This window comes from Mus pahari, chromosome 11 (assembly GCF_900095145.1).
Source record: "Mus pahari chromosome 11, PAHARI_EIJ_v1.1, whole genome shotgun sequence".
Taxonomy (NCBI): Eukaryota; Metazoa; Chordata; class Mammalia; order Rodentia; family Muridae; genus Mus; species Mus pahari.
Window position 1 is genome coordinate 20,732,571 of NC_034600.1, and position 26,776 is coordinate 20,759,346.

A 26,776-nucleotide genomic window follows, 5' to 3' on the forward strand; every position below is an offset into this window, starting at 1 on the left:
ACATTAAAATGCCTTTGCATATGAACTCTTGGAATATAATATCAACAATTTTATCACAAAAACAAGCAGCTTCTCATTAGTACTATTTAAATATAATTAAATAAGTCCAGATTAAATTATAACATCTGCATACATTCATGAAAATTTAACTAGAGGGCCAAATGAACCTGGCTTAAAAGACTAACATTCTCATGGGTTTCATTTTGTTTTGCTTCATTAATGCATAATGTTCCCATTTGATAAATACTGTAATTTTTTTCTTGTCAGCTAGACTCAGTGGATATATGTTAGGTTTAGTATATATTTGTGGATAATAGAGTGATTAGCATACAAAAACAAATACACACATAGTATGCTATGTAGTTTTTCTATGTGACATGAGCATCTAAAATGTATTTATTTGGCAAAAAATTCTAATACAATATGAAACCACAATCTGTGTTATATGAAGTCCTAGAATTTTTCTACGAAAAAAGACTTAACTAGAGAAAACAAAAAATGCAGAATGAGAGTAAGAGTTGTTATTTACGTTTTCTGAAAGGAATATGCTCAAGTGGATTTGTTCAGGTTGTGTCAACTTATAAATGCTTTCCTTGAATTTCTTAACTTTGGTTTGAGAATGGAAAAATGTTAACTACCTAGGGTTTTGAATTTGCATATTTTTCACACTTTATTCTGTCCATATATATCTGATTTTTCCCCATACTTTCAACATTTCATGAATGAGGGCAGAGTTTATAGAAAACTCTATCTACAGTACACATAACTAGGTGAATTCTTCCTAGCCACATGGCCTGAATTACCATCAATAATTCCCTACAAATCATCAAATCCTACTCAGCCGTTTTTGTTTATTCATTTCCCAAAATTGCCTCTGCCTCCCCCTTTCCTGTCACCACCCCCACCTACCACACATGTTCTTAAAGAGTCTGAACAGCTATAATTATGGCAAACTAGAAAAGTGTCTTTGTGGCATATGGGGTGGGGACACCTGTGCTATTGTCAAAGTCCTGTTTCATTGCAAAATAGTGATCTGCTCTATTTCACACTAACAAGAAAGACTTAACAGGGTTACTGACAGTCCAGGCTCATAAAAGAATGGGCTTTTTTAAAAGAGTGCTTTATTTCAGAATTTTACTCTAAGGAGAATATAACTTTTATTTAGACTTCAAGAGTCCAGCTTCTTAAACCACAAGACTCTGTAGATTGCATGTATAATCTTTTCTATGTTTACATGAGTGTATTTTAACAGCTTGACTTGAGTATACTAGTACCACGGTTAATGGGTTTCTTAATGGCATTTCACACAGGCTTTATGGATAACTGACCTTAAACTATTCACAGACTATTTTTAAGTACTTCATAGCAGAATTTTGCAGACATAGCACAAGTCTTTCAGTCATTCTGTAACCAGACACACAAAACATAGTTGCTATCATGCCTGGGTGACAGGTCACAGTTCATATTCTCTTCAGGGAGTTTTATAATTTAAGCTTAAGAGTCTTTAATTAAGTGAAAGATATTGCAGCCTACTCAGTGAAGACAGATAAGACTGTGTTTCCTTTAAAATGCAATTTGTTCTAATATATATATAATCTATCAGGAGCTTTATTGCAAAAATAAAATATCCACACTGCACATCCCTGGTAGGTACTTGTAAATCTTAAAGTGAAGAAGCCTGAAAATACTCATAATGTCAAGCTTTCATGTATCTGTAGATCCTCAATTCTTGTGTGTGTGTGTGTGTGTGTGTGTGTGTGTGTGTGTGTGTGTGTGCAGAAAAGAATTTATTTGGCTTATATTTCAATATCACTGCTTATAAACAAGGTATGTTAGGATAGAGACTTAAACAGGACAGAAATCTGTTAGATCCTTAGTTCTTAATTGAAATAAATTGACTAAGTAGTACTTTAAGGGGAAAAAAGAAAAACATGTGATTTTTAATCAATTGCTTAAAATATTCTGAATCCTCTGTATTTTAAAAAATTTGTGACATAGATTGCCCCAGCTTAGTATTTTAAACAACAACAACATCAAAAATCAGGATACAAATGTCTTCCAAAATGTTGGTAGATTCTTTTGCTCCTTCATTCCCTCAATTCTTGTGTAGTATATGATGCTTATATCTACAAAACAACCTTCCCAAACACCAGAGAGGTGAACAAGATCAAAGAGCTAGAGATCACTGTGTTCTGGGATCCTTGCCTACTTCCGACTTAGCTAACCATGGCTTACCTAGAGCAGCTCTCAAGCATATTGTATCTCCCTGACAGCCTTTGTGTGCTGAGCAACACACATCTTTTTCTCAGTTCACAAACTTCACATCCAGAAGGGCTTATACACATATGTAAATAATGAGGCTGGTTCTACTGACCTCACATCGAAGAGGTGGGTATGTTAGAGTAAATAGGCATGCTTTTCAACTTCAAATTATGCTCAGATAACACAGTTCCTCCCAGTGCAAAGGCTATTTTTAGATGCAGTCATCTTGCCTGAGTTAAGGAGACATCACCATGTACAAACTCTTGATTCTACTCCCTTTTAACAGAGCACCTGATTTCCTAGACAGCATATTCAAGCAAACACAGACATTTGATGAATGCCTAAGTAGTAAGAAAGAACTACACTAAAAACAAGTAATTTGGGCAATAGGACTTCAAAATGCTTCCTGAACCAATCTTCCTGCTAGCCTGACCATGATCCATGAGGCAGCTCTATACTCGAAGAACATTTGAGCAGCACAAATACATAGGGTTAAAAAGTAAAAAGATGGCATGCAATTTGGTTGGTTGGGTAGCCAAAGTGGTTCTGAGCAGATTTAGGGCAAGTATAATCCAAATAAATTTTGTGGAATTCTCTAAAAATTGATTTCTAAAAAATAATACAGCAAATATGGGCTGGAGAGATCAGTCAGCAGATTAAAATTCTGCCTGTTTTCCCTTAGGATCTGGGTTAGATTCCTTGCACCTACACAGCAGTTCCAAAACTGACTACTGACTATAACTCTAGTTGCATGGGATTCAACACTCTCTCTGGCATCTGTGGGTAGCAGGCATGCAAGTGGAGCAAAGACATACATTCAGGCAAAGCACTCATACATATAACTGTTTGAATTGACCAAATAAAGGCTAACCATAAAGTTGAACATTGCTATCCATTTTGCTTTAATTCTCTAATACTTGAGTCCTTCAATGTACATACATATACATAGATATAGATGATATAGATACAGATACATAGATAGATATTATCTGAACTGAGACTTCATGAATAGAAGGGCAATGCAAAAAAAGAGGAAATTAAGATGCTATCTTTTGAAGCAGGCTGAAGCAGGAATGAGGGGTGTAATGAAGTAGGACTCTAGAATTGCTGACCCATCATGTACAGTACAGAGATGCCAGCAGAGAAAGGAAGGAGTGGGGTGATTGTGGGCCAGTATGTAGGGCTGTTTGAACAACCCATTGAAGGAGTTAATTTGAAGAGAAGCAAGATTAACATTTGCAAAAGAATCAAAAGGTTGTCACTGTGCTGAAGTCTCTTTGAAATATTTATATCTCTAACTAAAGAAATAGTGGGTGTTTGGTGGTAACTATAGCACAAAGACAGGGGCACATGAATCATACAAAAAAGAAATCTCAAATAGTAGAGAATTCTGTGGTCATGTAAATCTAGGTACATCATGAATGTGTAGCCATGGTCTCAATATTTTTTAACTATTCACTGACTGCACAAGTATATGTACACTTCGATGAAGGCAATGAAAATTGTTTTTTTTTTCCTTCAAATACAAATTAATTGATGAAATTTACTTGATCAACACAAAGAAAAATTTGTTATGTCATTAATGGATCACTTTTAGTTCCTGGATTTGCAGACAAAACTTAACAAAGTTATAGCAAATAGCTGAGGTATGCAATTCTAAGAGACTAAAAATATAGTGCCCAGTTATCACTACAACTTTGGATTCAATGGTAATTATGCCTAGTACTTTGAAAGAACACATAAGTCACATATATTTAATTCCATTTTCTTTCCAGCATAGTAAGACTTGTGACAAACAGAATACTTGCCAAAAATCTAACCATTGACTACAGTTTCAATAAAGAAAGAATAAATCAGGCAATTTTTTTCCACTCAAAGCTGGCATAGTACATATTAACCTGACAAAGGCTGTGTCTTAGTCGAATTCTACAGCTTTCAGACGTGTTCACAAAGAAAGCCTTCTAATAATTTCCCCAAGTGCAGGTGTGCAAATTACTCCTGCAATAGACGAGTCAAGGTTTCAGCATCCCTGAACCACTGTTAACCACACCCCACAGCATTTTTCAGCTCATAAAACCTTTATGGGCTGAGAAGTTCCTTCAGATTTTTAAACTGTTAACTACAGTTACCCACCAGCAGCAGAGCCAATGTTGCCATTAACGTGCATCTGAGTGGATGATGTAAGCATGCCTTGAGTAGCATGTTTTGTTTCATGGTATTTCATAAAAGTCAAGTTTTATATCACTCTCTGAGTGCAGCAGAAATTATAAATGCTGTGGTTTGATGTAGCCTGGGTGGCATTTTCACTCACTTGGGTGCAGAGTAAATGTGAAGGTAAATTTGATTTGGGTGAATAGGTTTATACAACAGTATGCATGCACCAAGCATTTTCCAGTATGGAAATATAAAAAGTTTCACTTTACATGGTTCTTCAATAGCACACCTGCCATAGAACTTAAATGAACATCTGTGTTAAGGTTTTCAAGGGTAAAGTTCAATATACTAGGAAAATTAGGTTATTGTTAGAAAACTAGCAACATTTGCTAAATGAGTAGTTGGGTCTGAGTAAATCTTGTGGACCTCTGAAAATAGCAAACCCTGCTGCCATTTTTAAGAAGAATGTGTATCTAGAGCACACAAAACCAGATAAAAGAGAGACTGTGCCTGTGTTCAGTGCCCCTACCAACATGTACATACTGCAAACATGCCTGATGGAAATGGCCAGAGAGTTCACGATTTTCTCAGAATGGTCATATGTTCTAGACGTGGGAGAAAGAAGCCAACTATGCAGGTCTAGCTGCATGAAGACCACAATGCACCTATAAAGACACACCTCTGCATAAACTATTACAGCCTTAGACTTTGCAGACCCTCCATCTGAACTACTGTTTATAAACAGTGGTTCTGCTTTTCACCTGATGATTGCCATCACTTGGTGTCAGTGGGGAGGGAAGATGTGGTCAAGTGTCAGGCCGTTTTCGTTTTGTAGTTTAAATACCCTAAGCTGAATGTACATTTTAACATCCACAGGAGTTGTTAGGTGCCTTACATTTCCAGTTTCATACTATTTGATACAACTCAGTACATCACTACCAACACAGTAAGATAAACTTTGAAGACTTATACTTAATTGGTATGAACTTCTCAAATTCTGAAATCAAAGGCTGATACCAATCTCCTCTCCTCTGTGTTCCCGGCCCCTTACCCCACAGTTACACTTTTATGTTTCGTTTAGCTCTAACTAACAGCAATTCCAACTTCTACTTCTTGGTAACATTTCCATTTTCAATTCCAGTTTCGAGAAATGTAAAAGTAATGTAGAAGACGGGAAAACATTTGTGATTTACAAAATACTGTAGCAATAGCAAAAGAAAAAAAAAATCATGTTTTATTCCTAGCCTCTAAAAATCTGTGCTGAGGTGAGGAGACGAATGCAGGGTTACATGATTTGGGGGGGGAAGAAACTTTTGGGGAAAATGAGCAAATACAAGCCATGAATTTCTGTGTGCAACACTGGACACCAATTGAGATGGAGGTACAGGTACTTTTCAACAGCTGGACTCCTGATAACCCTGATGAAAGACCATCTGTCTTCTGAATGACACCCAGCAGGGCATGTTCCAATACCAAGCCATGGAAAATGGACATTAATTCATTTAATTCTTATATTAAAATTTGAACCAAATGATTTAATAAAACCAGTAGACTTAAACTCTAAATTTAAAAGACACAAAGAAATGTGAAACAGTCCATCAGACTGTATGTGCTATCCATTCTCAACTCAGCGTTTTGAGTTTAACATGATGGTGCACTGTCGGTTTTCAGAAAGAACAAGACATGTTTGATAATGATAACTAAAAGTATTAGGCACTGCAAATAAAAAGCTTTTAGAGGAGACAATGACATCACAATAAAAACATCATGGCTTGCCTTTTAGAAAGACAAGGTTGTGTCCACAAATCCGCCTTTAAAGTTGTTAATGATTCCAAGGAATTCCTGGGGCTTAGCTAGATTGTACTTGGTTCTAAACAACAAAAGCTACATTGAAACACACACACACACACACACACACATACACTCAAAGTTAATATCTTATAACTGTTAAATTTGAATTAAAGTAGACCTATTACCCATTCCACAACTTATGTGTAAGCCTGCAAAATCCTGGAAGAGAAAAAAACAAACCTTTAGAGATAGTTCGGTCAACCCTAGGAATATGCAAAATCATCTAACTGTCTACATTGTGAGTGCTGAAGGTTAATGGTTGCAGACCAATGGAATGTTAGCACTGTCTAGTGCTACACGTGAGTAGTAATGTATGGAAGACACGGAAATTAAAACATTTTGTTCTACACGCTCTGAAGGGATGTAACAATGATGAAGTGGTTGTATTAGATGACAAAGCAGGGCTTCTTACAACTTTCAAATAAAACTGTACCTAATACTGTTCCAAACTGTTTAACATATCCTTCCAATTCTTGTACTGATGCACGAAGCTAACATACTTTTGACACTCCAGTTATTGTTATCATCTAATGGCAGCATTTGGTACGATGGTCATTTTAACTCTCAAGAGAAAATGCTGATTGCCTTGAAAGCAAAGACTTACCTGTCTTGTTTTCTCTGACCTCAATAATATAAACATTTATGTCAGGGTGGAACTTGGTCCCTGCTGGAGGTGTTGAAGTAGACAACTCTTGAGGTTTGAAGGTTGTTTTTCTTTCCACAACTGATGGTCTTGTTGGCTGTGTTACAGGAGGTTTTGAGGTCATGTGATCAATATCAGATTCTGTTTTCATGGCTACAATATCAATGAGAGTTGTCACGGGATGCTGTGTTACAGATTCTCCAGGAAGTATGTCACCTGTTGTTTTCTCACTGGGCTCCTTCTCAAAGACACGTGGTTCCTCAGTGAATGATGAAGATGGCCTCGAGGACGGCGTTATGTGAAGGCTGTTGATGGCAGTAAAGTCACTGATATCACTTGGAGCTGTTGGAAGTTTTGGGAGCTCGGTGGCTCTGGGTTCAAATAACCCTGAGCCTAAATCTGTATAATCTAAGGGTGCCTTTTTTCCTTCCTCGGTAGTTTCTTCCATAAGCTGTGTGACATAAGTCTGGAAGGGCCTCAAAGTTGATGCAAATTCTGTTGGACTACTACCTTCTGCTTCATAAATTACTTTTGGCTCTGTACTTGAAACCATTGTTGGCCTAATGGTTGACATCAGTGTTACCATTGTATCCATTTCCACTTCTTGGTCTGTTATTGCACCAGGTGGATAAGATGTACCAACTGGAGTTGCTTCTAAACCTGGGACTCTTTCAGAACTTGTCATCAATCTGTCTTCAGAGAGAGTATATGTTGATCCCTCCCCCTCTTCAAATGCTGTTGTCTCCTTGGCCATAACTGCAGTAGAATTGAAAGTAGGAAATGGGCTCCCTGGGGGTTGTGATTCTTCCTGGGTTTCTCCCTGTGAAACTCCTGTTGTTCTCAAAGCTTCAGGAGACATGGTTACTTCTAGATGAGTCTGTTCAAGGATACCTTGATCAGATTTGCCTAGAACCTCATCTTCTAGTGGAACAGAAGTTTCCAATACACGCCATTCTGTCTTGGGAATTATAGAAAGAGGACTAGTATGGGATATGTCTACATAAGTAGTGGGCTCCTGAGTGCTACTATAATTAACAAATGCCAATTCTTCCACATCAGAGGTGTGGACAAACGGGGGGCCAGTAAGTAATGGCTTGGAGGCTTCTGTATCTTCACCCAAAGCACTTCCTTCCACAGTTGCATTGATGACCTGGTCTTCTGTGCTTGTGGTGGGCAGAAACCTACCTCCAGTTGTAGGCTCTCCGGAAGCTGACTTTTCTGTGCTGCCAATTGATGTAGATGTACGAAAGGTGACTGTCAATTCTCCAGATGCTAAATCTTCTTCAGAAACCTTTTCTAATGGTTTTAGAGTACCATCTGGGAAAAGGGTGTATTCATCTCCTCCATCTGTGAAACTTGGGATTTCTTTATCTTCTCCACTTATTCCTATAGTACTAAGTGAGACAGGAGGCAATTTTGTAAAGCCTGTATGTTCTGTTGAGGGTAAAGGCTTTGAAGTTGAATTATCTTCATCCCCTGGCCATTTTGATACTGTGACCACTTCCACATTTAAAGTACTGTGGGTCAAATGAACTCTTGTAACATCTTTGTCAGACTTTGTAACATCTGTTTCTAATCTAGTCAGGATTGTCATTTCTTCCACATCTCTTGCTTCTGTTGGCTTCACAGCTAACTTCTCAATTGTCAATTCTGGGGAAACAGACTCTGTCCTTTCCACTGAAGACTCTGAGGAAGATGTAGAGAGAGGCATTCCAGAGAAGACTTCTTCTGTTTTACCTATAAATGGATCTTTGGTGACCTTTTCTAGTATTTCATCAACTGTGTAAGGATCTTTTTTCAACTCTGGTCTTGGTGTTTCTGTTCTCTCTCTTCCTTGTGTCACATCTGTTTGTAATGATGGATAAATAACTGTGGATATTCTCTCTACTGATGTTGTGTCACCAGAATATGGAAGTAATTCTCCTTCTGTAAGATGCTGTGATGGGAAGGTGGTTGTATGCTGTGATTGACCAAACTCATCTTCAGTCATCTTACTATTAGTTTTGGGTTCTTTCTCTTTATCTATCAGTGATCTATCTGTGCCAAGCATGGTTATTGTTGATGTTGAAATGGACTCTAAGTCCCCTAGCTGCGAGTAGGTAGTGTCTTCTGATGTTTTTGATACCGTGATGACTTCGGGGATTTGGCTAAAGGCCCGGGTTCTCTGATCAGATCTAACTGTCAGTGTTCTGTCTTCTCCATCATCTTCTCTCAAGGTGAATCCATAGTGACTTGTGGTTGCCAATTCAGGACTGGTGCTCACTGTTGGCATTTCAGTCGTATGTTCCAGGGTCACTTCTGTGGATTCAAATGGTGTTTTGATTTCTGGAAATTCTTTGAGAGAAATGTGATTTGTGATTTCCATGGATGTTACTAAGGGGCCCACTTCTATTTGTTCAATCTTTGTAACGGATTCATGTGTTTGCATATCCTCTATAACTCCATCCTGTGAGCCAGTAGCATGTTGGGAGATGACAGTTGTACTTTGGAGTCCTTCCTCCTTAATTTCAGATATGTCTGGCATTCCAAGTGGCCCTGACCCAGAAGCCAAGTAGTCATCCACATCCCAAGAGTTGATGGTATTCCCAGCAGTTGTGGGTGATTCAGTGGCTAATCTGTCTGTGGTAGCCTGAAAATAGACTACAGATTTCTGTTCAGAATTGACTATATTTCCTGCAGGAGGGAAGTGTGTGGTAAAAATAGGTAATTCGGTGGCTAATGGAATGACTGGTGTAGCTCTGTCAGGTACCATGTGTGGTTCTTTAGATAAACTGGGTGATGAAGTTTCTGCGAGGATATTCATTTCGATGGTAGTTGCCTCTGATATATTCTGTTTAGCTAGAAAGATAATTTCAAAGAGTTAATTAGACAAGTTATTTATAAGGGGTTGCATGACCGGTGAGTGCTTAAGTGTGGCCCTGTATTTTTAATTGGACCCAAGTGATCTGTGATATGAAGAAGCCTAAAACCTAAACTCGAATTAACAAAAAGGAGGATAATTGATCATGTCATAAACTTGTAAGTTGTTTTGTATTGTTAAGTGTTATATTTGATTGTGTAAATAATTGCTTTCACCAAAAAATGAACATTATGTGATTTAAGATAAGCAAATACCAAAAAGTTATTAATGCTGAATTTTCATAGATGGTTCTCTGTAATGCGCTACAGTAGTGAGAAGGAGAACTTGACTTGTTATCTGGAGGCTAAGAGCCCCTGCTCCTAGTTTCTTCAAATATTGCCTTCTCTTCAAGCTGCATAGTGTCTCAGGGGAGAGAGAGTGTTTCAGACTGCAAAACAACAAAAAGCCACATAAAATGGAAACAAGTTATACACAAATCATGACACTGTCCGTAATGGGTAGACTTTCACATACAGGATATTAAACTTGTAATACCCATTCTTCATTTGTTTCCAGGTGTCGGACATTTGTCTTCATCTTTCTTTCAACTCTGTAGACTTGGTGCCACCAGATTACATGACATGTCTGGCAGAGGCTGGTTGGCATTCGAGGAAGTTCTACAGTTTGCTGAGTATCTACACACTGTGTTTGACTTATTCCAGGTCTTTGTTTCAGTCTTTAGCATGAAACACAAGTGCATAGGAAGTAAAGCAACTACATGATAGGTTTTCAGTCTATAACTATGAGCCTTGATCACCAGAGAGTGAAAGTAGCATTGTCATTGTGAAATGTTACATGACAGTGACTCCACATTTATACAGTTTGGCTAGTTTAAGGAAATTTAAGTTGTATAGGAAAGTGACAATGTTATAGGCAAATGACCCTCTCCACACAGAGCAAATGTGGCAGTTTAGCATATAAAGATTGTATTTCCTAAAAGAATTAGTACCTTCTAAAAACCAAAAATCAGTTTCTAGTGACTATACAAGGAAAGGTTCTGAGAAAACAAACTGCTACCATCTTACTACATTGTATATGTGTAATTGTATATGTATTTCAGTATTGCTGGTCCTCTCTAATAGAAATGGTTACATCACTAGACTTTTAAAAACTTTCTATCTTACCCAAAAAGAATTGTTAATAAGCAAAATTGGGTGCCTGTTGGCTTCATCTTTTCTGTCAAAACTTTATGATATAATGATGTGATTTTATTCTAAATCAGAATAGTGCATAATAAGTTCCAATTTGTGTGGAGGAGTGGCTAAAATTTATTATTAGGTATTGATATTCTAAAAAAATTAAAAGTTCAAAATCATCCATTGTCTAGTGAAACTGTGTGTCCATTTACGCTTGTGTTATTACTATAACACTACTTCTTTACAAATCCATCACCTCACTACTTATTACTTTATACTAAAAAAGAAATTTTTCAAAAAGACTACCGTGACCTTGAAAAGTGTGTTAAATAATTTTTTTCTTCTCTTTCAAAAAAACCAAAATCCCTAAACAAAATGAAACAAAACAAAAACCAAAAATCCAATCTGTTTCTGCACTTATTTCCTGGAACAAACTTGGTCAAGTTTGATTGACATGAACAACTTAAAGACCTGAAATGTGTCTGACTATTTTTCTTTAATTCAATTCTCTATCCTATGAAATTCCATCACTGTTACCTCACTTAACTGCCAGATTTCATGTTTGTCTTATAACTACATTCTTTAAGGAAACAGTAAAAAATATGTATGGAGAAAGTTTCCATGGAAACATAATAAAAACACTTAGTCACCTTTATATAAGAGAAAATATAATCATATTATTGTTAATAACAACGGAATTGTAATTTTACTTTTTCCCCTTTGAGCATTTTTCATGGCTGATGAAATTAACGCAGAAGAAGATGACATTGCATTGGAGTGAAGTGACAGCCTGCGGATCAGGCCCTCCTGCTCAACCCAACAACTCTATATAATTCCATGAAAATATTTTTACAGTGTTTTAAAAAATGACTCATATTTTTTAAAAATTAAGTAAGCACATGTCATTGTCAATTATGACCCTGACTTTCTGCTGCTCTCCTCTAGCCTGTTGCATGGTAAGCTGATAGCAGCAAGTCTCAGGGAGAAATGCCTTACAAAGCCAGGGTTTATGTGACTTTATTTTCAGGGGGAAAAGAAGGGTTTAATAATTTTAGAGCTCTGTTTAAGAAAGTCTGTTTACAATTAAGTTAATTAATTCTATGACTTGGAATGGAAAACCTCAGACTTCCTTTTGTGGCTTTTTTGTCAACCTAGCGGCTGATTTCCATCAAAACTCAGTGTATCTGATAATGTGTGCCATTTGTTTGAGCCATTCTGAAAAAGGAAGTGACTTTTTTTTTTTTTTTTAAACACCGTCTACAAAGAAATGTCCTAAGAATGAATAAATACCATGGCATTATTCTACTGACGATTAGTATAAGGAGGAGAATACAACTCTCTGACATTATAAAAGCTCCCTCCCTTAGTTTTAGTCATATTGGACACTCAGCTTTTGGAAATTTTTTTCTCAATGCTATTATTGAGGAAGCCAACAAAAATCAGCATGCTTCCTTTCCCACAAAGACTCACTCCCAATCTTTGCAGCTGTCTGCCATACAGATGTTTTGCATCAACATGCTTATAGTGGTTTACATCCATCCTATGGGCTATCCTTGCTGTGCTTCTGTTGTGAGACGTGAGGCAGATTTTCCTAACAAAATATAAAACCTGTATTAGCAGCCTGATGACTGATTTAACTCTTCTACTGTTCTGTCTACATTTTGGATACCTGAGGGTCACATCTGAGGAACCTGTTTCTATCAGTACAATGGGGTTAGAATTAGAACTGTCATTTTAAGGTTTGATGAGAGAGTGGATGGTAATTAAGTCCAATTCAGTAAATAGGAAACATTTTAAAATACAAAGTAAGGAAACATTACAGTTTGTGGCTAATGGCTCATAATTGTTCAGGGCACAAAAAAGGGTAATGAGGTGATCAGAGATTTGAAGATTAAACTAATTATAAACATGAAAAATACATACTAAAGTACATGAAGTGCTGGGAGCCAACTAAGGCTGCTCTAGACTCTAGTTCCAAATATAATCAGAGGATGAAGGATGGAGAAACGAGGATTGGAAAACCAGATCAAACAGTAACTAGAAGTTTAGACACATACGTTGTCATCACTGGAATTGTTGTAGTTGGAGAAGATGCAGAGACAACCAAAATCTGTGTTCAGTAAAGATGTTGTTCTTTGATAAGCAAATTTGGAAAATAATCAAAAATGTTAAGATTCTAATGTTCAAACTTTGATGAAAAAGAAGCTAGGAACAAGGGCTAAATGAATTTAGGCCTCTCCTGGAGATCCTTAATGACACGCATTATGAAACTTTCTGAAGTCTTCAATTATTTTTGATTCACTTAAATCTGAAGCTATTTCACATGGACTTTTATTTTTATTTTTTTATTAGATATTTCCTTCATTTACATTTCAAATGCTATCCCCCCAAAGTCCCCTATACGACCCCCCTCCCTGCTTTACAACCACCAACTCCCACTTCCTGGCCCTGGCATCATATCACATGGACTTTTAAAGATATGAACTGCAATCTTTTATGGAATGTTTTTATTCCTGAGGAACAGCCCCCCCCCCTCAAAAAAATGAGAAAGTAGGAAGTTTCATCACAGGACCATGGTCACTGAGGTTATTTTTAAGATGCATTTAGTTGCCTCATTCTGAAATTTATTTGACCAGGCAATTCCTATCTGTGCACATTAGCTGATATTGTAAATGTACTATGAACTACCTTTAAAAGGAAGAGGTCATTAGAACAAGATAAGATTTGGAATGTTTATTCACTGTGTGGCCTAAATATACACTTTCTATGTTTAACAAAGTTAAATGATTTACAGCATGCATTCATCTCTTGCTTTTCAATTTATCAAGATAACTGCACATCACTGACATCACTTTGGGAACTGCAGATGAGGCCATGCTTAGTCACCACTGGACTATGTGGAAAAGCTGGACATCAGTCAAACCATTTGGAAATCATTTTAAGTCTTTATGGATTCACATATTAAAAGACCCATTGCAAAATGCAATAGAAAGTAAAGGAAGCTGTTGGCTCTGCCACATTCTTAACTTCTTATGTGCTGAATGAACCGGGAATTATAGTCGTAAGGAGGGATGAAATGAACTAGAATCTTGACTTCAGGTTACACGGGCACAGGATGTATTTTACTCCAAAAGACTATACATTTAAATGACTATAAAAAGAATAAACATAAACCACTTGTATAAGTTAAATTTAATGTGGTCAATCTATTTAAACCTAAGGACCTTGCTATGTTATGTACCCATATGAACTCATTTACATAGACAACCTAAAGCCTGCCAGGATCAACTCTTTAATAATATTTTCTATGGCTACAGAAAGCCTTGGGTTTCCATATGTTATTTAATTTTTTTCTGTTGTTAATTTTATACAGCACAGGAAAATTTTATGAAGTAAGATAGGCTAACCACTCTACTCACCCTTACTTTAACTTTTTCTATCCCATCTCCTCACCACCAACCCAAGCCTGTTCCTTCATCAAATTAGTAACTTAATGTAAAAGTCATTCTGTGAACCAATTTACTTGAATATCACTAATGAGAGAATTTGGAATAAATGAATATACATGCCATATGTTTGTACATGTATATACAACTATATTTAGAATAAGGTTTTTCATTATTATTATTGTCTTTCTGAAAACAACTATGGAAGACTTTGCTGTTTCTAGGCCTGAGAAGAAACCTTTCTCTAGGCCTTTTTATGATCAGGCCAGCTTGAATTAAGTTAATACACAACATATGGCTATAACCCTCAGAAAACCAAGTGTAAAGTGGAGATTTAGGCAGAGGCAGCCTAGCAGGGAGACGGAAGTCTGTGATATACTTTTCCATGCTTCTATTAGCTCATGGGTCCAATATCTTTTCCAACATACTGCTTACGTTCATATCTGTCTTTTTCTTGCTGAAAAAAAGTTCCTGCATATTTCACTTTAGAAACTAATAAATAACAAACTAGTACATTTTCAAGCTATTTTAATTGCCCATTGATCTAACACAAGGAATTAAAAAGCTGGTTTAAAAGACTTCATGTGTTACATTGATATTTCATTGTTCTGATACTTGATGTCCAACTTAGCCTCTGTCATTTAAGTATCAAGGTATTTGTTAGCTAACATCTTACAGACCCTAAAGTAAATATTACAATAAAATATTGACTAGTTATTAGTTAAGCACTCTACAACTATAAAACTGTATGTGACTAATATTTTAAAATAATTTAAGAATGCCTAATATGTATATATATATATAATGAATACTACCTAAAATTAATTTTACAAGGCAAATATAACTGAGCATAGCCAATTCATGAGGCATATAGCAAGGAGGCTGTATTGTACTTTAATTCAAAGCAAGATTAATCACCAAAAGGTGCCTATTCTATTACTTGAAACAAAATGAGATATGTGAATCATATTACTTGATAGTATGATGCATTTTTAGTTAGGAATTGAACATAATCATTATTAATTTCAGTACAAATACTCACCTGCAATGACTTAAGCTTAAATTGTCTCCTTTTTATAATAAGAATCATATCAAAAAATAAAACAGGATTCGAAGGTTTAACTCAGCTGCTGTTGTCTTAATATTGTTATATTAAGAGTGAAATTGCATTGAAAGGCTTCAATTAATAAGTAATTTCAATTCAGTGTGTGTTCTGTGATTTTTGGAATTCTAAGGTGCAGTTAAGACCCCATTCTGACGTTCTCATCCCCCCCAAAAAAAAATCCCACTTGCAAACTCCCTACTGTGTTAACCATAATGCTGGTATTAAGTTTGTTTGTGTCACTGAACTGTAGGTGCTCCATGCACTTAGTACAGAATACAGAATCCATCCCGACATCCATTGGAACCTCAGTGGGTTTATTTGCTGCAGCTTTTTAATCTGTATTTTTAAAAGAGATATCAAACACTTACGTTTAAAGCAGTAGGCATCAAATCTGCTATCAGGGAGAGGGAAGCATGTCTGGTTCTCAAAACGATACAGGGTTCTCACCCCAAGTAGACCTCCTCCACACTGGGCCCTGGCCACAGTCACAGGGTGCCGCACACTGGCATCCGACAGCCAGCCGTAATCGCATTGGTCAAAGCCATTTCTCCAAGCTGCCTGAAGTTCTCCAACAGTCGCCAGCCTCGCATCCCTGTTTGTACACTCTGCTTCGGCCTCCTCGAAGGTGAACTTACTGGGAGCAGTGATATGGAACACATCACCTGCAAGAAGAGGAAGAAAAAGGCTTAGGTCGACTCCTGATTCTCTCCCAGATTAGATAGATGATGAGGGAGGACGTGTGATACTTTTTATAGTAAGGAGGTAGCTGCTTATGCAGTAGAGCAAATAGCTGCACGTTTATTTTGAGAAAACTATTATTACCATATAATAAAAGTATATACCACAATAGTTTAATTCTGTATAAGTATTTGTGTATGCATGCATATGAATGAGTATGTGTGCGTGTATGCATATATATATATATATATATATATATATATATATATATATTCCTTCCAAAAAGTTGATGGAGCATTCATTTGCTAAGAAAGTTTGAGAAATCATTTTAAAACAAACAAATCTTTCCAAGTGATTATTCAACATGCTAAAGAGAGAATTCTAAAATCAAACAGTAGTTCTCTGGCCATTCTTTTCCCACATATTACTACAATCCATACAGATTAATCTCATTGATCGAACAACTAGATAAGAAACGTCCCTAGGAATTTGATATGGGAAAGGATAGAAGCAGTAGAAATAAAAGGATTCTTAGTCTACCTTGTGTCCCTGGCTCAGGACTGCCATGACAGGATTGTGGCCATAGTTACAGGGCAGCACAAGGCCTAGTGTTGGAGAGTTGATGTCAGCTCTCACTGAACAGCTTAAGTTCCCAGGCCTCTAAAGGGAGACTCCCTCCCTGTTCAGTTTCTCCTACTTGCTCTATCCAAAAAGGAAGACATGTGTTCTAAGACCTTATGTGTTTCATAAGGTCACCAGGAATGTTAGCAGGAGTTCTGGCCAAGATCGAGAGACTGTTAGCCCTGCTAATTAATTAACAAGCAAATTCTGAATCCTTACTGTGTTCATCACCAGATCCAGTTAGTAGAGAAGACTGTCCATTTTAGTTAAAAGAAAACATCAAAATTCTGGAAAATTAAATTTGTTATACTGGCATTGTATTTGGACAACTAGAATAACAATTTGACAGAATAAATTTCATTCAAACTTAAATGATGCTTTTCAGATTGAGCATGAATGGCTAAAATCAGAGGAAACATTAAAGATCACCTAGATATGTACTACTGGAACAGGAAGGAGTACAGATGAAATGGAGAAAAGGCTAAAAAGTTATCAGACCAGTATTACAGAAGCAGGGGTCCTGTTCCATGTTTCAGAGGTGATCTCTAAAGCTGTGGTATATCAGACAACAGAAACACAGAATTCTTACAGTGTTGATCTACTGTAGACCCAAGCCAGGTGGAACAAGCCAACTGCTTAAAACAGATGGTACCATTAGTCTAAGTATATGATAGTTTTATGAAGAAAAAGAAAATCATTCATAGGAAAAAAATGGCCAAAATACACATATCAACTTTCCTTACTTAAATTCAAAATCTGTACTGGGGAAAACAAACCAAATCCCCACTAAGAACTGCTAGACAGAAAGAATGAAAATTACTTTTACCAAGGGTTTAAGAAGGGCAGAGGGAGGGAGGGAACTGGGTGAGAGAGGATAAGGGGAGGGGCAAGGGAAAAGGGGAACATGATCAGGTATTGGGAGTGAAGCCCTGAGGGCCAGCAGAATGAGTGGAAATACACAACCTCTGTAGGAAAGAGGTGGGGTGACCCTCTAGAACATACCAGAGACCTGGGAGGTGAGGGACTCTCAGGACTCAAAGGGAGGGATCTTAGATGAAATGCCCTACACTGGGGAGAGGGAACTTGTAGAATCCATCTCCAGTAGAAAGATAGGGCATCAAGTGCAGAGGTTACCATCCCACAGTAAAAAAAAATAATAAAAAAAATAAAAAATAAAATAAAAACCCTCTGACCCAGATTGTTCCTTATTAAAAGACTGCAGGGACAAAAGTGGAGATGAGAGTGAGGAAAAGGAGGTCCAGTGATTGGCCCAAATTTCAATCCATCCCAAGGGGAGGCTCAAAGGCCTGACACTATTACTGATGCTATGGTGTGCTTACAGACAGGAGCCTAGCATGGCTGCTCTCAAGAGGCCCAACAAGCAAGCTGAGAGAGTCAGATGCTGATACTTACATCCAACCAATGGACAAAAGTCGGGGACCCTTGTGGTTGAATTAGGGAAAGTCTGGAAGAAGCTGAGGAGGGAGGCAACTCTATGGGAAAACCAGCAGTCTCAACAAACCTGTACCTGTGAGATTTCTGAGCCATCAACAAGGCAGCATATACTAGCTGATCCAAGGTCCCAACATATACACTGGCCTCAATGAGTGAAGACATACCTAACCCTTGAGAGACTTGAGGCCCCAGGGAATGGGGAGGGATGTGGGGGTGTGGGGATATCCTCTTGGATATGGGGGAGGAGGAATGGGATGAAGAATTGTTGGGGGCAGAACAGGAAGGGAGTGACTGACGACTAGACTATAATCTCAAAATCCCCAAATGCACACAAACAAATAAACAACAACAACAACAAAAACCACCCTCCCTCTCCCTGTCCCTGCAATGTCAACAGCTACCCTATAAGTTTTATAAGCACCAAAGTCACTGCCAGTTACACAGTGTGCATTCAGTGACACATGTTCAGTAAATGGCATCTCTAGTTCTTATCTTAAAAAAGCATTTTGTTTTTGTTTTGGGTTTTTTTTTTCATGTCCTCAAGCAACACACTAAGTAAAATTACTGGGTTGGCACCAGGCACAGTCACTGCATTTATCTATAGACTTGGCATAAAACAACATGGAAAAGACTGGAGGGAGATGTCAGCTTGAGCAGCCTCATTGACCTTAGCTTCACATCTGGCTCAGGCCTGAAATGGATGGGTGTGGAGAGAGGAGGACATGCCTGTATCTCTCCCTCAAAGGTAGAATGTACATGTTTGGTATTCCAGGTGACGTGGCTCAGGGCATCTTAGCTTCGGGCACTGCTAAACACTCTGTCCTGAAGCAAAACTACTCTTCCCTCTGACTAAGAAGAGTGATCTGCCAGCCAGAGTAAGGCGAAGATTCTTACTCATTAAGGAAAACTCTGATTCCAGAGACAAAAGCCAGAGCAAACTGCTAATGAGAAGCAATGGCCCCAGGAGAACTGTCACCCAGCTTTAAAGGGCAAATATAGCTGGGTATTAAAATGAATAAAGATTTCCTTATTGCCATTGGTTATAAAGGGGATTGCAGTTTTTATTCACCAACAAAGTTTAGTTACTTACTAAATTTTTCATGGAAGTAGTATCATCCAATGAAACCTTACATCAATGATATAACTCATATGGAGGATACAACTTCTCTTCACATCTATAACACCCATAAAAAGGCAATTTTATTAGCTGAACTTCTGTGATTCCCAAGACTGCTTAATTTCAAACTCATTTATATGTAAGGACCTTTTTAACCTTGGAAAGGTTTCATTTCATTTACTAATGTGTTATATTTATTTTACTTTTATTTATTTGTATGTATATGTGTCTCTCTTTGTGTATACGCATGTGAATGCCTGTCCCCTTGACCTCCAGTAGCAGCTATCATACTCCCTACAGCTAGAGCTACAATATGTTGTGGGCTAGACCTAGACAAAGTGAGTTCTGGGAAGCAATCTGGACCTCTGAAAGAATAGCAAGTGTTCTTAACCACTAAGCCATCTCTCTCTTCAGACCCCAACATTGTGAATACTTAAACACATTGGAAAGCAATCACCACTGGATATCATGCCACTTGGATAAAAATGGAATAGTTTACTAGATTAATTGAACTTATTTTAAGGTAAGGATAGAAAAAATCATTCATAAAGATAATATGTAGTATCTCACCCTCTGTGGTGTAATTGCTATTTTGGAATAATAAGAAAGTGGAAAGAAAAAAAAATATTTACATTAACTCTACTCCAAAATCAATGATGTAAGCCTTCCTCCATCATAATATCTTAGCCTAAACATTACCCTTACTCATATCAAACCCTAACAATATAACAAATCCTGTACCACATAACTATATTATTGTTTTTTAGTCATCTCTTATTGTTTGACAAGAACTCCACTGTAAAATTTTAGCAGCTGGCCTCATCAAAACAGAGATGGCGGATTTTTTAAAGGTTTATACATACACATTCATATTAGTGCACACATAAAATATAATGCAAAACAGAGGATTATACTTGCAAGATAATTGGTCTATTTGGATAGAAAACATATAAATAGTATCCTATGTCATATTATCACGTTTTCAAGATAATTGCTTCAAGCTTTAGCTTACTCCTAAGTAAACTGATTACCTCTCCAGAGACAGTCTACAACAGTGGTTTTCAAACTGTAGATCATGCCCCAATTCAAGATCAAACCCTTTCATGGGGGTCTCATATCAGATATCCTGCATATCAGATATTGCCATATGATTAATAACTGTACCAAAGTTACGGTTATAAAGTAGCAATGAAAATAATTTTACGGTTATGGGTCACCACAACATGAGGAACTGTATTAAATGGTCACAACAGTAGGAAGGTAGAGAAACACTAGTCTAGAAAACCAGGCAATGATGGTTCAAGCTTTGAATCTTAGAACTCAGGAGGCAGGGATAGGGGCTGAGACAGGCAAATGTCTGTGAGTTCAAGGTCAGCCTCATCTACAAAATGAGTTCCAGAACATCCAGGACTACACAAAGGAACCCTGTCCCCAAGAAAAAAAACAAAAAGAAAGGAGGGAAGGAAGAAAGGAAGGAAGGAAGGAAGGAAGGAGGGAGGGAGGGAGGGAGGGAGGGAAAGAGGGAGGGAGGGGAGGAGGAGGAGGAGGAGGGAGGGAGGGAAGAAATGAAAGTACTTGAAGGCATTTTTGTTTATATGTTAATATCCGGTGACAATATACAAACTAGAACTTTCTTAGTAATAGGACTTAACATCATCATAAATATTAAGGAGAATTGCTGTAGTTTGACCAGTAGCTACTGTAAGCCTCCCTTGAAAGCAGACCACGCCTGCTTTCTCCATGCTTCTGAGTGTCTGATGAAAAAGATACTTCTTGGCAGCCTGAGAAGTGACACATGGAGCAACACAGCAATGGGGAAACACATTAAAGCATGAAAAATGATCCACGGTGTCCAAACACTAAAGCTTCCTCCCAGGAGACACACAGCAGAACTGTGAAAAAGCCAAAGTCCAGAGCAAGCCTGGGATACTCAAGCTGATTACGGCTCTCAGTGGTCAAAGCAGAGGCATTCTGGCTTTCCTGAACCAGGGAATTTGCAGGGTGGGTGGCATCCGATGCTGTTTCTTTTGTTCACATGTGCCCATTGTCCTGAACTATGGACTATGAATATCAGTTCAGAAAACTAGCAAAATCCACTCTTGCTTTTAGTTTCACTATGATATATATATATATATATATATATATATATATATATATATATATATATATATGTGTGTGTGTGTGTGTGTGTGTGTGTGTGTGTTTATTACATGCATATATATATGCATGTAATGTAATGTGTACATGTACACCATATATACAAATAGGTGTATATACATATATATGCTTGTTATTTAGGTGAAATTACATGTGAGCAGGTTATCGATAACTAAAATGAATAATTTGAAACTAACCATAGAAGATGAGTATTTAAATTCCACATGAGTCAAAAACCAGTTGCCAAATATGCCAGATCAAAAAGCATTAACAGCAATTAAACATAATCATTAGCTTCAAAGTACTAGCCTAAAATTTTTCCAAGGATTTCCCCTTTTACTCTTTCTTCATCATATTTTGACTAAAATATATGTATACACACATATATACAATTCTAAGTTTAAAATTAATATTCGTTATCCTCTGAGTCATAACTCAATTAACTATACATGTCTAGTACAGCCTCTCACATACACTGCTCTCTAGCTCCTTAAAGGGCCATTATTTATAGATGCTACCACCATGTGTCAGTTCCCTAAGACTGGGTCTTACAACCTACAAAAAAGTCAGTCTTTGTAAACAATGACAGGAAGGCTCTGTGCTGTCAGAACAGCATACCTAGTGCTCAGATTCCAGGGCCAGCACTAGGCTGCCGATGTTTCTCTTTTGGGAGTACAGTCACTAGAAAGGTACATATGTACTTTCCAAATTTCTCACTTGTACTGAGGTGCTTGGAAAATTGTGAAATGCTCAAATCAATTGATTTCTGCTGAATGATACATGAAATTGTATCAATGATTTTATTGCAAAATTGTGAAATCAAATCAATCAATTGATTTCTGTACATTTTAAGGAGATAATTAGAAAAAGAAAATTTTAAAAATATATACATTCACATCAAAAATACAATATTAAGAATAAGTTAAAGAAAAGAACTGTAAATTCTATACTCTGAAAACTAAAAGAATTCTTGTATAAAGTCAAATATTAAAAAAAACTGAAAAACATTCTATATGTTCATGGACCATAAGACTTACAATTGTTATAATGGCAATATATTCCCACTTGATCTGGAGATTTACTAAAATCTCTACTGTATTGTAACTCCCTTGTAGAAACTGGCAAGCTGATTCTAAAATTAATTTAGGAACTCAAAAGACTCATATTAGCTCCTAGAAGGACTCACATGTTCCAACTTCAAACTTTACTACAATGCTATAGCAAGAAAGGCAATATTGCATTGTAAGCCAATCATTTAGGCATATGTCTATAATAACCTCACCTTGGAGGTAGAGATAAAAAGATAGGAAGTTCAGGACCAGCCTTGGCTACATAGCAGTTTTGTAACCACCCTGTGTTATATGAAAATCTGTCTCAAAACTCACATCAGAAAAAAAAAAAAAAAAAGACAACATACCAGGGCTATAAGGATGGGCACATAGATCAATGTGTTAGAATGTAGAGTCCAAAACTAAATATATGTCTGGGTGACTTATTTTCAAGAGGGTAGAAAACACATTGGGGGGGGGGGACAATAGGCCATGTGAGAAATTCTACTAGGGTAACAGATTTTGTACCTATATGAGATGTGTGTGTGTGTGTGTGTGTGTGTGTGTGTGTGTGTGTTCACGTGCATGCATGCACATGAGTGTGTGAGCATGCATGTATCAATCAAAGTAAAGGCAAAAAAATTAAAAGTCATGAAATTCTTCTGGCCATAGTGGAGCACACCTTTATTCTCAGCATGTGGAATGGGCATCAGCAGGTGTATCTATGTGAGCCTCAAGGTAGCCAGGCCTGTTACATAAAGAAACAGTGTCTCAAAAAACTAGGGTGTAGGGGGGAGTTATGAAATTCCCTGAATGAAACACAATGGAAAGATTTTATGACTGGCTATCTGGCAATATTTTCTTAGTGTTAACACCAAAAGAAAAACAATAGATGAACTAGATTTGGTTGATGAATGGATTAGGTTAAAATTTAAAACTTCTTAAGTTCAAATGATCCTATTAAGAGTTTGAATGACACCTCAAATACTAGGGAAAAAACTTTCAAGTAATATATGAAGCAATGGTCAACAATTTAAAGAGATAGAAAAAAAGATAAAGTTTAAAGAAAATCTATAATTTCTATCATGCAGTTCTTAGTTTTTTTTTATATGTTCATGCCTACAACAATCCCTTGATGTTTGTCAAAATAAAAATAAAAAAGAAACTTATGGCCTTTCCTCAACTGAGAGCTTAGAGGATTTTTTCAGAAATAAGACTGGACATGGTATTTGAAGAAAAGAAATCAAAAAGCAAATACAAAGTATATGAAACTAACTCTAAATAAAGCAAAACTTTCTGTCAAGAAATTCCAGTGTGAGCCAGAAAAGCCAACCAAGAAATTTTGGAAATATGTTTGTTGAATACTAGCAACAGAGAATGTTGGAAAGATGGGCTGGGCATGGGGGTCTCTGGATGATCAGAGCACCATCTCGGGGGAAAAATGTCTCTAAGAGCCAGAATGTGACCTAGCTCATGTCGAGGCAGAGCTACATAGAAAACACAGGCCAGGAGCAAATAGGACACAGGTCTCCACAGTTAGAGGGGACGAAGCTCTAAGCTGATCAGACAAGTCAACCGGGAAAGAAGGTCATCTGACCTCAACCGTCATACTCCGGTTCATCTTCAGAGAAAATAAAATTACTTGAAAAAGACAACTATTTTCTGACAACGACTTGCTACCATTCCCAAATAAATAATCTAGTTCTATTTAAAATGGATTGATTGGTTTTTTTTTAAGTTTTGGGATATTTTTAGCTGAAATATTGACATTATGCTCGTCACAGCTTGCTCACACCAATCTCATCTGGGTATTATCTTTTGCCATAACAGCAGCTAAACACACAAACCTTCTAATACACTGCCAGCCCTAGAAGAGAAATACATGACATCACAGAGCACCTTCACAGAGACTTAAACCTTCAAATGGTAGGACTGTGTCAGTATATCTGTGTGTCCATGACTCTGGAGCAGTAGAGGCCAGAATGTTTCTGAATGCTGTCTTTGATTTGAACTGACAATGGCTAGCACCATTTTCCAAACAAATTAGGAGAGATAATATAAAACTATGTATTTGCAACAGCAGTATCTTTTAATCATTCAATAATGTCCCAGCATGCAGTTAATCACTTTCAAAATGATCCAGTCTCCATGTTGCCCTGTTTCTAGTAGCAACTCCTGTCCCTCAAAGGGCCATGACTCAAGCTGACTTGAGCACTACACTCTTACCCCCTCAGATCAAGTCTATTTCTAAGAAATCTCTAGGGATGAAATGTTTTAGTTTCCAAACTTTTTTCAACACTTAACAATCTTCCTTGCTGGAAAACTTCAACTCCTATAGAACCTAATACACAAAGGAGTGGTTCAAAATGGTTGTCTTCTCAGACTGCGGTGTGAATGAAGACCCTCTCACTCCCATAAGCTACACAAAAACTGTGATTTATCAATCACTGTGTGCTATACAATGTAGTAAATGCTACACATATCCTCTCCTTTGATTTCCATACCATCTTTGAAAAGTAAATACTCTACTTGTTCTAAATTTCCTAACAGAAATAACTATTTACAGTTTAAGGATACAAAATTTGCCCACGGTCTGTTAAGAATTAAATACCAGGATGGATCTTCATGAAGGTGCTTCTTTTGAAATAATGTTTTATTAGTTCTTTACATTTTATACAATGTATTTTTTTTTTCTGCATTCACTCCATCCTGTGTCCTCCCATATCTGACCCTGTAGAGGGCAGTTTGAGTTATCCAGCTACTGTTGGGAGTGGCCTTTTCCTGGAGTATAATAAGCCTGACTGTCCCTCTCAAAACAGGTGCCAAAGCCAATAGTGCCTCTTCATGCCTACCTTCCCTTCCACATCGGTATTTCCCTAAAGGTACTTTATCTATTGATCTTATTTTTTTAAGGGTCTCACTATGTACCTTTGCCTGGCCTGGAATTTATGATTTAGACCAGACAGGTTGTACTCACAAAGATCTCCCTGCCTCTGCCTCCAAGTGCTGAGATTAAAGGAATGTATCATCATGGCCAGCTTGGCCTTTCTTTTCTTGGTGCTTCCTAAGCGCTGATGGTCCCTGACGGACTATCAGACTTCACAGTGACATGAGTAACATGTATTCCATATAAACCATAATCTGAACAGAGAGCTTTTACATATACCCAAACCAACAATGCTCAATTTCTCAGTACGTCAGCATCAGCATTAACCCAGAGCTTCCATTCAACCATTCTCCCAGACAGGAACAGCAGTTGGTATTATTCAAGTTACTGTTGCTAAGTGATAATGCCTCGTAGGCTACATACTAAATGCATGTTCAAATTATAGTAAGGTTATTGGGATGTAACTTCATCACAAATCCAGGTCCTCTGGGGTCTTGATTTTTAGCTATTTTGTTTGTTTGTTTTTTTTAATCATTTAGCCATTTCATCTCTATTCTAAGAGTATCTTAACATCTTCCAAATGTGGTTGATGGGAAATCAGAAATTACATATAATAATGATTATTTCATCAATCTTAACTTCTGTATTCCTCTTTTAAATCCTAGTTCACAATCTCTAATAATAGTATTTTGATCCTAAATCATATGTAACAAAAGAAACATCATAAGGTTTAGAAGATTCCTGATAACAGAAGCTAATGCTGACATAGCAGACATATATGTCCTTTATAGTTTCTCAACTAGATTTTCTTTAATAAAGCAAAATACTATATGTATATGCTAAACTGTACTATAAACACTTTAGAAAATGAAAAAAACCTGACTTATAATCTATATAATTAGTTAAATTTTAAGAATAATGTCAGTATAATATGACATTCTAAATCAAGGTATGTAATATCTGTCGTGATAAATAACTCAATTTATACAAAAATTTGTGTCAAGATCTCCAATTCTAACTCCCCCCATCTCTCATACATTTGTCTTCCTTGACTACAATGAAATATAGGTGGAAATTCTTAGATCTATGAATGTAGCAACAGATATATTTTAATGAGAATCCTAGCTTACTTTCAAATGACCTTTATTAGTACAGCAATTAAAAAATGTAATTTTCTGTCATCAACTTTCCACTCCTATTAAGAATAGCAAACCTATGCCTGTAAAACCAGCACTGGAGAGGCTAATGCAGAAGGGCTGTGAGTTTGATACCACTCCAGGCTATACAGCCTGACTTTTAAAGGAAAAAAAAAAAAA

General features: G+C 37.0%; 1 protein-coding gene across 3 annotated transcripts in view; it reads right to left on the bottom strand.

The window, feature by feature from the left end:
- The window catches only part of Vcan (versican), a 92,433-nt gene that overhangs the window by 41,438 nt on the left and 24,219 nt on the right, over window positions 1-26,776 (bottom strand). For 2 of the 3 annotated variants that reach the window (XM_021208360.2, XM_021208358.2), the window contains exons 6-7: window positions 15,865-16,158; window positions 6,872-9,748 (exon numbers count right to left, since the gene is read on the bottom strand). In XM_021208360.2, the coding sequence (XP_021064019.1) occupies window positions 6,872-9,748; window positions 15,865-16,158 (3,171 nt within the window). The remainder of the gene's footprint in view (window positions 1-6,871; window positions 9,749-15,864; window positions 16,159-26,776) is intronic. The other variant, XM_029543878.1, reaches the window with a different exon arrangement.